This window comes from Aquarana catesbeiana, linkage group LG05 (genome assembly GCF_042186555.1).
Source record: "Aquarana catesbeiana isolate 2022-GZ linkage group LG05, ASM4218655v1, whole genome shotgun sequence".
NCBI lineage: Eukaryota > Metazoa > Chordata > Amphibia > Anura > Ranidae > Aquarana > Aquarana catesbeiana.
Window position 1 is genome coordinate 476,695,843 of NC_133328.1, and position 17,649 is coordinate 476,713,491.

General features: G+C 45.0%; 1 protein-coding gene across 2 annotated transcripts in view; it reads right to left on the reverse strand.

The window, feature by feature from the left end:
• Positions 1 to 9,427, reverse strand: part of ANKRD29 (ankyrin repeat domain 29) — a 73,576-nt gene extending 64,149 nt beyond the window's left edge. Inside the window, exon 1 of one of the 2 annotated variants that reach the window (XM_073632728.1) lies at positions 9,162 to 9,427. In XM_073632728.1, coding sequence (XP_073488829.1) covers positions 9,162 to 9,182 — 21 coding nt within the window. In that variant the 5' untranslated portion in view covers positions 9,183 to 9,427. The remainder of the gene's footprint in view (positions 1 to 9,161) is intronic. The other variant, XM_073632727.1, reaches the window with a different exon arrangement.
• Positions 9,428 to 17,649: the final 8,222 nt, after the last annotated feature.

The following is a 17,649-nucleotide window of genomic DNA, read 5'->3' on the forward strand; positions in this document are numbered from 1 at the left end:
CCATAGGAACCCATGTTAATACAATGTCCTGCATTTCAGCAAAAAGCAAAAAGCATGAAATATACGCATTGGTGTGAATGGCGCTTAGGCCTAACTCACACCTATGCAGTTTGCTTTTGATCCATTTCTGTAGTGCTTTTTGCGGTGCATTTTGCCTTTCTTGCACACACGTTTTTGACGCATTTTTCACACATTTTTCATCCTTTTTTTTTTTTTTCCCAATTTGGTGTTAGGCAGATTAAAAAATGGGAAACAGAAAACACAAATCGCCGTAATATCGTGGCAAAAACTGCATGCTTTTCTGCTGCTTCACCATTGAAGTCTATTGAACCAAGAATGCACTGTTTTGCTTTTGAAAAAGTCCCCGATCCTTTTCAAAAACACAGCAGCTGAAAAAAGCATAGATGTGAACGTGTCCCATAGGAAACGATGTTGAATGGACTGTGGTGCGATTCTGCAAAAAAGCACCAAAAAAACGCATAGGTGTGAACCAAGCCTGAAATCTTGTCCTGTCCATCCAGTCCTGAGATTTTCACAGCTTTATCACACAGCATGACCAGGAATACAGTAGTGTCCTCTCTCTATCCGCAGCCTGCTGATAGTACAGTAAAAGAGCAGCAGCAGACTGATGAGGTCAAATTTCCCCTCACTCTCCTTTCTCTTCCTATTAGGTTGTTCCTTGTGAAAACACTTACATACTAGACTTGGCTCCAGTCCTGCCTTTTCCTTTCCCAGCCTGCGTACCTCTGTATAGGGGATTGTGAGAGGCTTATAACAAGTTAAATTCAGCTAATTACTTTAGTTAATTTAATGATTTATTACATTTATTGGATACATAGTCACATTTATTTGGAACTCTGTCTGGGGTCTGCCTGGAGTTCAGCTTTAATGTCATCATTCCATGCTTATACCTGATCAAATCAAACTTTCCTTTTGAATTGTGTAGGTCACATATAATTTAATTTGGGGTCTTCGGCTCTTGAGATTAACTTCCACCAATGTTGCCAGTAATATGAGCTGACCTTGCAGTGGCAAAAAGCAGCTTTCACTTATTCTGGATGCTGCAGAATCCTAAAGCTATATCATCTCCTTATCATTTTGTACCATTTTCATTAGGAATCCCTTCCAACTCCATTTAAAGTGTACATTCCAAGATTATCTGATATTTTTAGTTCAACAAAATGGCTCTGTGTCAGCAGCATAGGAGACTTACACAGACACAACTATAGTTCCTATTGTAGAGCTGTATACAGCCAGTTTTCGGCCCGCCCTCTAGGAAGGCATACAGGATGTAGCTGCAAGGACTGTGGGAGGTGTAGTTGCAACAGACTGAGCTGGCTTGGTGAGTTAGAATGAGTAAACTGCTGTTCCCTGCTGTTTTTCGGGGCTGAGGAGAAGAAATGCAGGGGCTGTTTTGACAGATCACAAGCCCCTGCACCTGAAAGGGAGACAGGCAGAGTGGTAGACATTTTGGGACATTGAAAAGTGCCACGGATGCTGATAGAGCTTGCTGCCTGATCAAGGGGCAAGAGGCTGCAGACTCAGACCAATTGTATTTCATCTAGTATACAGAGGGAGACCACCTGCTAACAAAAGAAGTTGGTGAGAGGCCACCCAAATCCATATTACACTTTGACAAAAGAGGGACAGTGTTGCCTGCAAGTATCACAGAGTCAGTGTCAACATCAGTGCCTAAAAAGGGACATTATCCTGGGCTCTCTGACATATCAGTTGGGCCCCAACAAGCAGGCCAGCAAAAGAGTATATTACTGACTGCTGAACTGTCAAAGTGGTGCAATTCCCCTTAGATAGGATAGCCCCAGTATACGGTATATTTCTTTATACACCTATTTGCAATATATTCCCTGCTATAGCTTAACTGTTTGCTGCATCATTGCTGTTGTTTCATATCCTGCATATACATCTGCAATAAATATTCCACACCCAGATGGGTGTTTCAGAGTTGTAGGTACAGGAACCAATACATCCAGTGGCTCCTTCAGGGGGAAAGGGCTACACTAGGCACATTGCAGCTGGAATGCACGCAACAGCGTTTACATATGAGAACCCCGGTGGAGGTTACTGGTGATTAGCAGCTAATTGTGGCCACTCACATGTAATCACTATCCAGCAGTCACCTGTGGGTGACCAGCCCTGCATACAGACAGTTGTCCAGGGCTGATCATTCACAGGTGATCGCTGCATAGAGATTACATGCGAGCAGATTGCCAGGAACCCCCCCGCCGGGATTCTCACATGTACACACTGTCGGGCCCATTTTCAGGTGTGAATGTAGCCTTAGGCTCTTGCAGTCTCCCACTGGCGGGAATTCCATGGACCTTCCCCATTCTACTGCTAAAATAACCCTTTGATCTTATACACTTGGAAGCGATGGTTAACAATTTTTAAGCATCCACTGCATACTTTATAACTTTCTGAATAGATAAAGAGGGACACCTTTTGACACAGTATGTAGACAAAGTACATGTTCCTGCCATGATCCCAATTACATGGACCACAAAGATTTAATATGCAAAAAATGATTGGCTAAATCACACAAGTGCTTTTTTAACCTACATTTTTCCTTTAACCACTTCAGCCCCGGAAGGTCTTACCCCCTTAAAGAACAGGCAATTTTTTTGTGATACGGCACTGCCTTATTTTAACTGACAATTGCACAGTTGTGCGACGCTGTACCCAAATAAAATTGATGTCCTTTTTTTCCCCACAAATAGAGCTTTCTTTTGGTGGTATTTGATCACCTCTTCAATTTTTTGCGCTATAAAGAAAAGCGACAATTTAGAAAAAAAAAAACAATATTTTTTACATTCTGCTATAACACATATCCAATAAAAAATTTTAGAAAATCTAATTTCTTCATCAATTTAGGCCAATATGTATTCTGCTATATGTTTTTGGTAAGAAAAATCCCAATAAGCGTATATTGATTGGTTCGCGTCTACAAACTATGGGATATTTTTATGGCATTTTTATTTATTTATTTATTTACTAATGAGTAAAGTGATCAGCGATTTTTAGTGGGATTGCAACATTGCGGCAGACAAATCGGACACTTAACTGACACTTTTGACACTTTTTTGGGGACCAGTGATATTAATACAGTGATCAGTGCTAAAAATATGCACTGTTACTGTATAATGACACTAGCAGGGAAGGGGTTAACATCAGGGGCAATCAAAGGGTTAAATGTTTTCCTAGGGGGTGCTTGCTAACTGTGTGGGGGTTGCTCTGACTGGGTGAAGACAGAGATCCGTGTTCCTGCTTAGCAGGAACACAAGATCTCTATCTTCTCCCCTGTCAGAACAGCGATCTGCCTTGTTTACATAGGCAGACCGCCGCTCTGCCTCTCTCGGGAATGATCGTGGGTGGCCGGCATATATCGGGTCTGCAGGACACGCTGATTGGCTCCCTCTTTGTCCAATCAGAGCGCCAGTGGCTATTGCTTTAACCACTTGCCGACTGCCTTACATACAAGTACGTAAGGCAGTCGGCAAGTGGTTAAATTGGCTTTTCAAAAAAACAAATGTAGTAATATAGAGGTTGGATAAAAGAACTGTTTAGCACAGCATAACACTTTTGGCAGTAAAATAGTACGTTTTGTATAGAGATGAGTACACATCAGACCAATAAGAGTGACAACTGAGGCAGCGCGAAGGACAAAGGGATGCTTTGCTCCCTCAGCAAATGGTGCTCTCCTATGCTCTGGTGGTGGACTTTCGGTGTCATCCTGTCCAATGCAGGACCTTAGACTGCTGGAGAAGAGAAGATTCCGCAGGGACTGGTCTAGCAGCATGGAGGAGCCGAGGATCGGGTAAGTGAATCTACTTTTTATGCCCCCTAGATCAAAATGAGCAATTCATCCTTGCAGTGCCGGAACAGCCCCACTACAAGAGAGAAACTTCAAATTCAAAAGGCTACATTAATCCATATTTAAACCCAAAGCCAAAAAATGTAATATAATGCAGCTTGCTAGTCCTTTAATGTGGCTGCTGCATTATTTTTTCAAGCTCTTTTTCCTATTGTCACCTGGTGATTCTACGAGAAACACATTTCCAGTCACCAAGGATACCAACGCTCACCCTTCTATTTTAGGATAACAGTAAAGAGATAGAACTGCAGTACCCTGCCCCTATGCTGGTCTCCATAGCATAGAGGGGAGTGTTTTCGTAGCTCTCAGAGACAGCTGAGAACAATGTAAGTGTTATGACCCAGCTCAGAAAGTTACTGGTCCACAAGATTTCTGACAAGATCAACAGGTATTTCTTAAACAGGAATAAATAAGCAAGTTCAATGGACCAAACCAAAAGGGTCCAAAAAGGAGAAGTTCATTGTATAGGTGAGCATGCACCTATACAGTTGAATGTGCTTTTGACTGTCTTTGTTAGTCATGCCTAGGGCAGCAAAGTTATTCTGCTAAGTTACTCTAATGGAAAGAATAGATGTACTGATTTTGCCTGTTCTTTCCATTAGAGTCAGAGCTATGGAATAACTTACAATATCCATATGGTCCTGAGGAAGCCGGGGTTCCTGCAAATCGTGTAGAGCAACAATGTTTTACCTACAGACTAACTGTATATGGAACTATACTTTATAAAACGTATAAGCTTATAAGCTCTGCATTCTGGAGGTTTTCTGTCTTTACGCCCATTATAAGATTTTAACCACTAGCCGACCAGCCGCCATCATTATACTGCGGCAGGTCGGCTCTCCTGTGCAAATCGCCATAGCTGTACGTCGGCCCTTTAAACAGCTATAGCAGGATGTCTGCTGGCCACGTGCGATCGCAGGCACAAGAGCCAGAAAGGGATGTGTGTGTGTAAACACACACACACATCCCTGTTCTGACAGGAGAGACAGATCGTCTGTTCATACTAGTTAGGAACAGCGATCTGGCTCCTCCGCTAGTCAGTCCCATCCCCTCACAGTTAGAAACACACACTAGGGAACACATTTAACCCCTTGATCGCCCCCTAGTGTTAACCTCTTCCCTACCAGTGACATTTATACAGTAATCAGTGCATTTTTATAGCACTGATCGCTGTATAAATGTCAATGGTCCCAAAAATGTGTCAAACGTGTCTGATCTGTCCGCCACAAAGTTATTATTATTATTATTATTATACAGGATTTATATAGCGCGGACAGTTTACGCAGCGCTTTACAACAACATTAGGGCAGACAGTACAAGTACAATACAATTCAATACAGGAGGAATCAGAGGGCCCTGCTCGTTAGAGCTTACAATCTAGGAGGGAGGGTCAAGTTATACAAAAGGGTAATAGCTGTGGGGGATGAGCTAATGGAGAAAATAATGCAGTTGTTAGATGGAGGCAGGATAGGCTTCTCTGAAGAGGAAAGTCTTCAGGGATCGCCTAAAAGTGGATAAATTTGGAGACAGTCTGACAGATTGGGGTAGGGAATTCCAGAGGATGGGCGAGGCTCGGGAGAAGTCCTGGAGGCGGATATGGGAGGAGGTGATGAGGGAGCTAGAGAGCAGGAGATCTTGGGAGGAACGGAGATGGCGTTTAGGTTGGTATTTTGAGACTAGGTTAGTGATGTAGCTGGGGGCACAGTTGTGGATGGCTTTGTAACTTATTGTTAGTATTTTGAATTTAATTCGTTGGGCGAGTGGCAGCCAATGGAGGGATTGGCAGAGAGGGGTAGCAGACACTGATCGGTTTGTAAGGTGGATGAGTCTGGCAGCAGCATTCATGATGGACTGAAGGGGGGATAGTCTATTTAAAGGTAAGCCAATGAGGAGAGAGTTGCAGTAGTCGAGGCGAGAGATAACCAGGGAGTGAATCAGGAGCTTTGTAGTTTCACTGGTTAGAAAGGGACGTAGTTTAGAGATGTTGCGGAGGTTGAGGCGGCAAGCTTTGGAAAGTGATTGGATGTGGGGCTGAAAGGAGAGTTCAGAATCTAGGATAACACCTAGCACCCTGACATGTGGGGACGGGTGGATGGTTTTGCCATTGCTCTTCACAGAGAAGTCAGGGAAGAGGCACGTGGGGGAGGAAATATTATAAGCTCGGTTTTGGACAAGTTGAGTTTGAGGAAGTGGTGTGACATCCATACAGATATGTCGGTTAGTAAGTTAGTGATGCGTGAGGAGACTGATGGAGTGAGTTGAGGGGTGGAGAGATAGATTTGTGTGTCATCAGCATAGAAATGATATCAGCTGACCCAGGGAAGAGGTGTAGATTGAAAATAAAAGAGGTCCAAGAACAGAACCTTGGGGGACCCCGACAGAGAAGGGAAGAGGAGTGGAGGAAGTAGAATTGTAAGTGACACTGAAGGTGCGTTGGGATAGGTAGGATGAGAGCCACTGAAGAGCACAGTCACGGAGACCGATGGAGTGAAGTTTTTTGAGGAGGAGGGGGTGGTCAACCGTGTCAAAGGCAGCTGAAAGATCCAGAAGTAGGAGTACAGAATAGTGTCCGTTGGTTTTTGCAGTTAGTAGGTCATTTGTGAGTTTTAAAAGAGCAGTTTCTGTGGAGTGTTGAGGGCGAAATCCAGATTGAAGGGGATCAAGAAGGTTGTTTTTAATGAGGTGGTCACTCAGTTGGTTGTAAACCAGGCGTTCAAGGAGCTTAGAGGAAAAGGGGAGCAAGGAGATAGGGCGTAGGTTGTTAAGATTGGTAGGGTCCAAGGATGGTTTTTTGAGTATGGGAGTGACCAGTGCATGTTTTAGAGCATCGGGAAAGACGCCAGAGGTGAGGGAGAGATTGAAGATTGATGTGGGTTAGAGAGTGTAGGATGGGGTCAGAGGGTGACCGTAGCATTTGAGAGGGAACAGGGTCCAGGGGACAGGTAGTTAGGTGGGCGATAGAAAGGAGTTAAAGTTGCAGTCCCGCTAACAATTGCAGATCACTGCCATTACTAGAGAAAAAATAAATAAATAAAAAATGCCATAAATCTATTCCCTATTTTGTAGACGCTATAACTTTTGCGCAAACCAATATAATATACGTTTATTGCGATTTTTTACCAAAAATATGTAGAAGAATATATATTGGCCTAAACTGAGGAAGAAATTTTTTTTTTATTTTTTTTGGGAGATATTTATTATAGCAAAAAGTAAAAGATATTGCTTTTTTTTCAAATTTTCGCTGCTTTTTTGTTTATAGAGCAGAAAATAAAAATCGCAGCGGTGACCACCAAAAGAAAGCTCTATTTGTGGGAAAAAAAAGGACGTATATTTGTTTGGGTACAGAGTTGCATGACTTCGCAATTGTCAGTTAAAGCGACGCAGTGCCGTATTGCAAAAAATGGCCTGGTCATTAAGGGGGCAAATCCTTCCGGGGCTGAAGTGGTTAACTGTTGTTTTTATTGTAATACATAATACAATTTTTTATATTTTTATACCTTCACTAGTAAAATGATTTCCAGGTGTGGCAATATTTACATAGTTACATTGGTCTAGGTTGGACCAATGTAAGTATGCGTAGCGCTATCCCTACAGGAGCCGCTGTTTTTTTGTACCTATTTCCCTTACAGCATGCACAGCCAGGCACACAGAATTTTAGTATTCTTCCTTTGGCTTAAAAATCAGTCTAGGGGGTTCTTTTGGGGTTTTTATTGGGAACAGGAACTTGGATAGAGATGGGGTGCAAGGGATACACCAAAACTGTAAAACAGTTTTTCCCCAGGGGCAGAGGCCCTGAGCAGGGGTCTCCTCCAGAAGGCTGGACCCTGGAACTCTGCAAGATGCCAGGCCTCAGAATATTTGTGGACTTTCCCAACACCTTCTTGGCACACCACACCAGGGACTGGCCAGAGCCCCATAAATATCCAGACTGCCTGTTCTGCCCCTTCCACTATACTTCCAGAAGTCTCTAGAAGACAGGGGGAGGTAGCAGAACATGGATTCCCCTGGAAGTTAGAAATCACTGTAATAGGCACCGCTACTACAGTGATAGCTTTTGGGCCTTGTGTCAAGCGGCTACCCCACTGCATTGTGAACATAGGAGGTTGCCTGCTTGGTGCCATTCTCTCAAGGAATGCAATTTGTTTTCTGATTAGACAAGGCGAAGAAGCATGGCACATCTTGATCTCCACCTCGTCCAGTCAGAGAACACTGCATTCACTGAGAAAATTCAAAGTGTTTTCTTAATGGTGACCATGCCAAATGAACAATCCCCTGTGTTCTCTAGGCAGCAGGGCAGTCAATCGGTGCGGGACCTGGAAGCTGGAAATCACTGTTGTAGGCACTGCAATTACAGTGATTGCCACTAGCTTCCAGGTCCCGCGCCAATTCCACAGGTATGGCACATACATGCTCACATCTAAGCTGGACCATTGCAACTACAGTATGTAAAAACTGCCATTCCTGTATTTCAGCTTTGAATATTATAAATCATAAACAAATATTATGCATAAAATACCAACTACTAATTCAGGGGTTCATAAACAGATTTTAAATATGTACACACTCACTATCTATTTTTTAGGATAGGGATGTATAGCATTATTAAAAAGAGACTATTGCTTAGTAACATAGTTTCCCTATATCATCATTGTCACCTTTTTTCCCCCAGCTGGTGAAATCTGGTATCACAGCAGGACCATTCAGATATAGCAGAGTGTACATACAGTAGAACATGCTGTAGTTATACCTGAATGGTCAGACTTCAGTTCTCCAAGCAATATAATCAACAGCCTGACAGAAATTAGTAATACAAAAAGCTAAGGCCATTTTAATTAATTTGGAAATTATTGTATAAAACTAAAAATATTGGTTTGTAATTTTACTTTTTACATTGTAAATGTCCAGCAGAGAACAAGAAACAATAAAGCCAAAGCAGTTTTCTTAAATATTAAATTACTTTTTTAATAAAACAAAAACTAATGCAACAACGCTAATACTATACTTCTGAACAGTATGATAAACAGACTGTTTTATTTCTTTGGTATTTATTTCTATAAATGTGTGGACCTTAGCCATTTTCCAAATCTTTCCTTCTGAAGAATAAGTGCTGGCTCATTTGTGCAGCATATAAAGTGACTCGGGCCTCCCCGCATTGTCTGCATGGTGCTGCCATCCCACAACAAGGCCTGTAAGTCTGGATCATGAGGCATCACCCTGCATGTGCTGCAGCTATCTGCTAACAAGTCTTCAATGTAAAATAAGGATGACATACCTTAAAGGACATCATGCACATCTCAGCAGCAGCTCAGGCTCCCTGCAAGCTAAGAAGGTAATTCTGAAGTGTATCAGGACTACAGAGCAGCTGCTTCTTGGCTGCTACAGATATCCCAAGCATCAGCTTGCTCTTCCATCAGCAGATAGTGAAAAAGAAAAGCTCCAGAGCTGGAAGCCGCAGAGTTGTAACTGGCAGTATTGACTCGTTCACTGCCAAAGCTCTAAGGACCGAAGAAAAAAAGCAGAATTAGAAGCGTGCAAGCAACACAAGCTATCTGACATCATATAAAAAGTTCCAGCTTGTGTAAGGGAACAAAATTAAACACTTAAAGAAACACTCAATTCTGGTTTAATAAAAGAACTTCTATTCAAGTATGTATTCTTAATTCAATAGAGTACCTTCTATTGCTCTTAGCCTCCTCCAAATCACCAAACTACTTTTTTTTTTTTTTTGCTGCTGTGACCTGACTTTCTGTACGAGGGTGCCTTTGTTTGTTCTCTATGGTCCCACTGTACGTAGGAACATTAGCCACCCTTTCTTGCTTGCTTGCTCCTGAGATAGACCACCAAAAGTTGGGGGGGGGGGTTCAGGAGACCACTGATGTTGTTAAAAGGAGGCAGAGAAACACAGTAAGAAATAGTTTAATGAAGAATAGATTATTATAAAGTGGTGCAGGGGTGTCAAACTCAATTTCATTATGGGCCGCATCAGCATTATGGTTGCCCTCAAAGGGCCGGTTGTCTCTGTAAGATTATGTATATTTTCCCAGGGCTTTTTGTCTCAGAGAATAGGTGCAGTAACTCAACCATGCCCTTCCCTGACAAACCACATTGAGCAGTGGATGTGACTAAATTGCAATAACAGTGGGTGGATCTTAAGGGGGCAATAAATACCAGGAGTGCATTATGTGCGGAGTTCAGGGGTGCCCTATGCACAGAGTGCAGTTTCGGGGGGGCTCTATGCATAGAATGCGAGGTTGAAGAGTATGCTACATATAGAGTGCAGGGTTTAAGACTTTCCTCTCATCGCACCTACCTGGCCCGGCTCTAGTACCTCCCAATAGTGTAGGCGCGTCCACCCCTCTCTCTCACTTGCCGGGAGATCATTGGTTGGAATCTGTGCAACTGGCACAGATGGGGATCAGAGCGCAGCTTACCACGTGATGCCCAATCCCACACTGCAGCTGCCATCTGAATCTTCCTTGTCCCCGCCGTGAGTGAATGGCAGGCAGGGATCTGTGAGAGTTTCCACCACATTCCAGCTGAAAAAAAGCCCTGGGTGCAAGGGTCACATGAAATGGCCTGGAGGGCCGGATTTGGCCCACGGGCCTTGTGTTTGACACATTTGAAGTAGTCGATGTGTATGGATGTTTTTTGGAGAGTAAAGATATCATTTAGTGTCACTTTCGAGCAAACCGTGGGGAAAAATAAATCTACTTAGCAGCAAAAGCTAGTACCATAAGCACACTTACCTTGTTGCAGAATTTGGCTCTTTAGCCCCAGCCTAGCTGGAAATTGCAGTTGCATTACTTATATATAATAGAGATTAGAAACCCCTCCCCATCACATTATACAGCATCAGAGGCGGACTGACAGCTCATGGGGCCCCTGGGCAATAGGAGATTATTTGGCCCCCAGGCAATCAGAGATTATGGGGCCACACAGTATACACAAACACACACACAGTATACAATCACACAGTATACACATACATGTACACAGAGTATACACAGACATGTTTCTATTGGCTGAGAAGGTACTGGTGAGGTGGGGCAGCTATAATCTTGGGATTTTTAGACCAAAAGGATGTCGGTAAGGGACATTTCAGAGACAGATGTAAAAAAAAAAAAAAACAGATTTTTACATACCGTCCCTGGTTTTACTGAGGCTGGCAACCCTGATGGGGCCCCCTAGTGGCCCGGGGCCCTCGGGCGGTGCCTGAGTGGCCGAATGGTCAGTCCGCCCCTGTGCAGCATTAATGCCTGTACATGCTTCCAGCAGTCTCTGGTATTGTCCCATGGGGGACCAGAGGACATGCCTATGAGTATGGATGGTCATGCAACTTTTAAATTTCAGAAATTTGATGTTTGTATAGTTGGCTCAGAAGTGAAAAATTCTGTTTCTGCTGTTAGTTTTGTTGGCTTATATTCCCACATCAAAGAAAAATTCAGCTTGCAAATAGCATTGTATCTAGTCAGTTTTTTTAATACGTTTTTATTAGTTTTAAAATATAGAAGAAGGAAAATTACAATATTGTATACATATTGTAAGAAAGACATATTTGTAATTTTTAGAGTAAATCATAAGTGTAATAGGTTGGTATAGGTTCATGGCACTTGTGTGCTGAGTGTGTTTTTTGAGTCTGGCATATACAGTATGTATGGAAGGGAAAATATTCTAGCCCAGGTAGGCTGGTGTATGATAGAGGAAGCTTTTTCACACATTGTGACCTTTATAGCTGTATGGAAGTTTTTATGTACTGAAATGGGTGTGAGAACTTTTATTACAGGTGAATCAAGGTGAAACTGCTCTGACTTTAGATAGCTGTCAGTACAGATTGAAGGTTACTGTTACATACAAATCTTCATTTATTTCGAAAATAAATATTATTTTCTTAAAGTTGTAAACCCCTGATTGTCACTTTTACCTATAGGTAAGCCTAGAATAAGGCTTACCTATAGGTAATGGGAATATCTCCTAAACATGTGCCGTTTAGGAGATATTTACCGTGAAGTGCGCTGATGATGTAATCGGCGCATTCACTGTGAAGAAACGGACCTCCGTGCCGTCTCTTCACTCGCAAGTGCCGTCCGTGACTAACTGCACCTGCGCGCATGCGTGGAAGTGAGGTCACTCGGCTCCAGACAGTCACAGAGCCAGAGACCGCGGCCCCGGAAGGAAGAGGGGTGAAGGAGGATGCGGCCACCAGCAGGGACAGCACGGGCTTCATTTGCAGGTAAGTGCCACATAATGGGCTAGTATGCGATGCATACTAGCCCATTATGCTTTTACTTTGCAGGGGACAAAAGAGGAAGTAAAACCCATCAGGGTATACTTCCTCTTTAAAATGTCAGAGATTCCACTTGTGCTAACAACAGTTAAAACCAAAACTTTTTTTGTAATGCCAAATACATTGCATGTGTTCACAGAGGTTATTCCTGTGCCATTAGACTGTTACATCACAGAAATTAGGGAACATTTCCCCACAAGCTCTTAGGCTGGATTCACACCTATGCAGTTTTAGTGCTTTTTGCAGATTTGCACTACAGAACGTGTTCCATAGGAAACCATGTTAAATGGACTGTAGTGCAAATCTGCAAAATGCAAAAAGCACTAAAACTGCATAGGTGTGAATTCAGCCTTAAACTGGATACACATGGGGGCGTGGCCAAGATGGCGCTGTGAGCTGCGGCTTTTTCAGAGAGCTCCGCTCATCCGAAATCAAAATCCGGATCCATCGACCCTGATTGCCTTCAACCTTCACCCCAGCTGATCGGGGGCGACCCAGGTACTCTCTGGCAAGTGAGGAGCGGGGAGGATTTCTGTTCCCGGGCCGCGATCGGCGCTGCTGGGCGCTCCCGTTTGACTAGGCCGAAGCCGCGGCCTTTCCTGACGGGCTGCGCGGCGTGCCGGGAGTCCCCTGGCGCGATCGCCCCTGCTGTTTCACACAACAGGCTGCCGTGGACTGCGGATGGGGGTGGGTGAGCTGACCCTGGACTATAAATAGGCCGTGCTCTGGGCCTGGTCTCTCCTCCCCCCCCCCACGTGTAACTAGGCCGCAATCGCGGCCTTCCCATGAGGTCCGGACTAGTCGGGGAGCCCCTGATCCTGCTGGCCTGGAGGAAGAGGCCCTGAGACGGTTGGGGGACATCTGCCTCTGCAGAGGAACAATTTTTTGGGCACCTACACCCCCTGTCCTCCCAATTGTGGGGGGAGCCGGCTGGGCTGAATACCCTGATAAGCCTGTGGAGGCCTGAAGTGGACAGCTTCTACACTATACAACTGCAGGTGAGAGGAAAGATTGTTAAAGGGACACACTATACCTATACCTACTGTTTGACTACCCCTGACCCTGCAGACAAACTCCCTCACTCAGTTGCTGACTACTGCCCGGCTTGGGCCCCCTAACACCTGAATGAGACGCAGGAATTCCAGCACAAAATAGAGTAAAGGGGGCAAGAGGCTGACTTTCCCACCACAGTTGGACTCCCCTCAGACGCCCGCATGCCCCTCTCCAGAGGATTTTACTACCCGCAGTGCTCAAAGAGCCTCGCAGACGACCACTATGGAGTCGGACGACTCTCGGCCCCCCTGGCTGGCGGACGTCATGGCGGCCATCGCCACTTGCCAATCCACGCTAACAACAAAAATTGAAGCTGTCCAGCTGGATATGGGTTTAATCCACCAAGACATAGATAAAATCAGATCGAGAGTCACCGAGACGGAGCAAAGACTGAGCACCACCGAAGACACCATTGTGGAACATGGGGTATCACTCCGTACGCTTCAAACCAAAGTAAAGGCCCTTGAATACAGAGCCGAAGACGCGGAGAACAGGAACCGGCGTAATAATCTTCGCATTGTTGGTTTACCAGAGGGGGTGGAGGGGAATAACCCTACCTCCTTCATAGAGGGTCTGTTGCGTGACCTGCTACCTGAGGCCCGCTGGTCACCTTATTACACAGTGGAGAGGGCGCACCGCATTCCGCCTAAGCCGGGGCCTCCTGGATCCCCTCCCCGCACCTTTATTCTCCGTCTCCTCAATTTCAGAGACAGAGATGAAGTTCTCTGCGCTTCTAGAAATGTCGGGGACCTCAGATTCCAGAACACTAAGCTGATGATCTTCCCGGACTACTCGGTAGAGACCCAGAAACTCAGGAAGTCTTTTGACCAAGTTAAAGCAGCTTTGCGATCACGCAGCATTCGCTACAGTGTACTCTTCCCTGCTCGCCTCAGAGTCCAGGACGGCGAGACAACTCGTTTCTTTACTACTCCGAGAGAGGCCTCTACCTGGCTGGACTCCCTACCACAGATTCGATGAGGCTCTACCTGGTATGTGTTGTATGACCCTTTTCACCGTTTACCCACCATAATCTGGGCCCAGGTCTGAGTTAACACACGAACTAACACATTGATGATTTAGTTTTGTTGCACAGGTTGTGCCCAGTTCAATCTATGCTGTGTGTGGATCTGAGGGGGGATGTTCACTATCCCTACCTGGGAAACTTTAAGTTAATGCCCCTGCCAAAGAACTTGGTCAGGAGACCGTCAAGATACGTAGTTCCTGTACACTTGCTGGTTCCATTGAGGACTGTTGGAGTTTTTTTTTATTCTGTACACCCTCTTAAAGATGGATCGACTTTACTGTGAGGCCGCATTATGGGCTAATCCCCTTCGTCTAACTTTCTAAATCCTCACAGCCTGCTGTATCACAAGCGGAGATCTCATGTGTGGAAAGCCGCTTGAACTGCTGCTTCCTCCCCCCGTGTGAAGCCTCAGGGGGGTGGGCTCGCCTCTTCCACAGACCCCCTGTTGCAGCCGGCGAGCTGAATAAGTTTGGGATTGAAACCCGCCCCCCCAAGTTCCCCTAATGGGGCAAGTTTTATCTACTTTAGATACTGGTATCCTTTTCCTGTATTTTTTAGTTTGGTTTTGTTTTTGTTTTATAAATGTACCAAAATACTTGACTTATCAGCATTGCACTGTTTCCAGATGTGTCCGTTTCGGGTCCCGGGGTCCAGTTCAGGAGCCGTGACCAGTATTACTCCTATCACTCTTATTATTCCTGGTAGACATGTCCTCCCTTAACATCATCTCCTGGAACACCAGGGGACTGAACTCCCCGGTCAAGCGTTCCCTGGTGTTCCAATTCATTAAAACTTATAACCCACATATATGCGTGCTCCAAGAGACACACCTAACAGGGCGTAGGGTTCTGGCCCTTAAAAAACCATGGGTGGGTCACCATTACCACTCTACGCACTCCACTTTCTCTAGGGGTGTTACTATTCTGGTATTGAAATCACTTCCTTTTCGGCTTCTGGAATAGGCCCTGGACCCTGACGGTCGGTATGTTATTATTCATGCTAAAATATATTCTCTAACATGGACTATTGTGGGCTTGTATTTGCCCCCTCCGGCTTCCTTGCTGGTGCTCAATCAGATCACCGGCAAGATGGCTGAATTTGCATCTCACAATAATGTTATATTGGGTGATTTTAATCTGGTCCCTGACCCGGATTTTGACAGGCTAACTCTTGCGGGACATCATTGCCCTGGGTTGGCTGAGTGGGAGGATAAATTGGAGAACCTAGTGCCAAAGTACCTCAATAAGCAGGGTGACTCTGCAGGTACTCAGTAACGATTTGTGCCAACGTCCCCAGGAATCAAATTGTAAATAGGAAAACTCTAGGTATGGGACTTTGGGGGCACAATAGTATTAAACTACAAAACATATATTTAATAGGGATATTTTATTAGAAAAAAATATAAAAGACATTGAACACACATAGATTTAAAAACAATTCAGTCTAGATATAAATCCTAGTAGTAGTACACCGTATGGATCTTATCCTGCAAATTTGTGTAACATAAAGAAGGCTATAAAGGTATACAAATATCGCTTAGTCCATATATAGGAGGAATACTTCCCCTGAAAATTGAACAGAAGGCAAGCACATAGTTATAGCAGACAAGATGCAGCAGGTTTGGTAATCCACGGTGAGGTGTTCTCTAGTTGCTCTACATGTTTTGCGTTACACTGAACGCTTCCTCAGGAGCTAGAGATTCAATTAAGTGTAGTAGAATTGCATAAATCAATCGATAGTGATTGTATGTAAATGGTCGCAGTTTGATGATAAATATAAAGTGTCTGAATTAAAATGGAAACAGCAATCGGTCACAACCTGGAATCTCTCAAAAAAGTGTAGCATCAGGTATCCATAAAAGGGAAAAGCAAGGACTTTGTCGTTGTAGTGCCTCAGGTGGATGAGAGAAAACAAACAAGGTTGTGCCGTCCGGTCTATGCAGGGACCGGTGCTGTGGCCTATGGCCTGACAGATGTCTGGAGGTGGCGTCACCCCCAGACCAGGGCATATACATGTCACCCGGCCTCTCACAGAACGTTTTCCCGCATAGATCTGGTCTTTGCAGGGAGCCCGGTCCTCCCACGGGTCACGGACATACAAACACTCCCTAGGGGAATCTCCGACCATGCACCCTTGTTGTTGTCCTTGGACCTCTCCCTGGGCACAGTAGAAAGGTTATGGAGGCTCTCCAGATTTTGGATTTCGGACACTGCAGTAGACTACCAATTCAGAACGGAACTGCTTGACTTCTGGGCCGTAAATGTGGGCTCGGCTGACCCCACGGTTGTGTGGGATGCCTTTAAGGCCACGACGAGGGGACATTACCAGACCATCATTGCCAGAGTCCGTCGGGAGCGTAGGGCGGACTTGGTCAAGGCGGAGAGAGAGGCTAGTAGTGCAGAGGCTCTTTTTGTTCGTACGCGAGATCCTGTGCACTATTTGCATCTACAACTTATGACGAAGGAGGTGGTTCGTCTCCGTACCGCTCTTACCCAGAAGAAAATGTTGGCCCAATCCCAACGGATTTTTGAGTAGGGAGAGAGATCAGGCCGTTTGTTGGCCTGGCTTTCCAGGGAGCAGGCGGGAGGGATGAGCATCTCACATATTAGGGATTCCTCGGGACAGCTGATCCATACACCGGAAGGGATCAATGGCTGCTTTGCGCAATTTTACGAATCTCTCTATAGGTCCAGAGTAGACTACAGAAGAGAAGATCTGGTAGCGTACTTAGAGGACATTGATATTCCAACCCTTACAGTAACGTATCGTGACAAGCTTGACGCCCCAATTACGCCCTTGGAGATACTCCGGTCACTTAAATCAATGCAGACAGGGAAAACTCCGGGACCTGATGGCATCCCTGTGGAGTTTTATAAACAATATGCTACAGAACTAGTTGATAAACTTCAGGGCCTTTTCTCTGCATCAACGCGTCTCGAAAAACTCCCGGACACAATGAGCGAAGCGATCATAGTGGTGATCCCTAAGCCAGGGAAAGATCCCACGTTATGCTCCTCGTATCGCCCTATATCCCTTCTGAACGTGGACGCAAAGGTACTGGCAAAGGTATTGGCCAATAGGCTTAACTTGGTCATTACTGCCCTCATCCACAGAGATCAAACGGGCTTCATGCCCGGGAAGGGAACTGACATTAATATCAGACGCCTTCACACCCACATAGACAGGGCGGACGAGGTGACTAAAGGAGCGGTGGCCTCACTCGACGCGGAGAAGGCTTTTGACTCTGTCGAGTGGAGCTATCTATGGGAAGTGCTATCACGATTCGGGTTTGGCCCAGGTTTTGTGAAATGGCTCTGCTTGTTATACCACTGCCCCTCAGCTAGAATACATACCAATGGATGCCTATCGGGGAAGTTTCGACTGTTTTGCACGCGACAG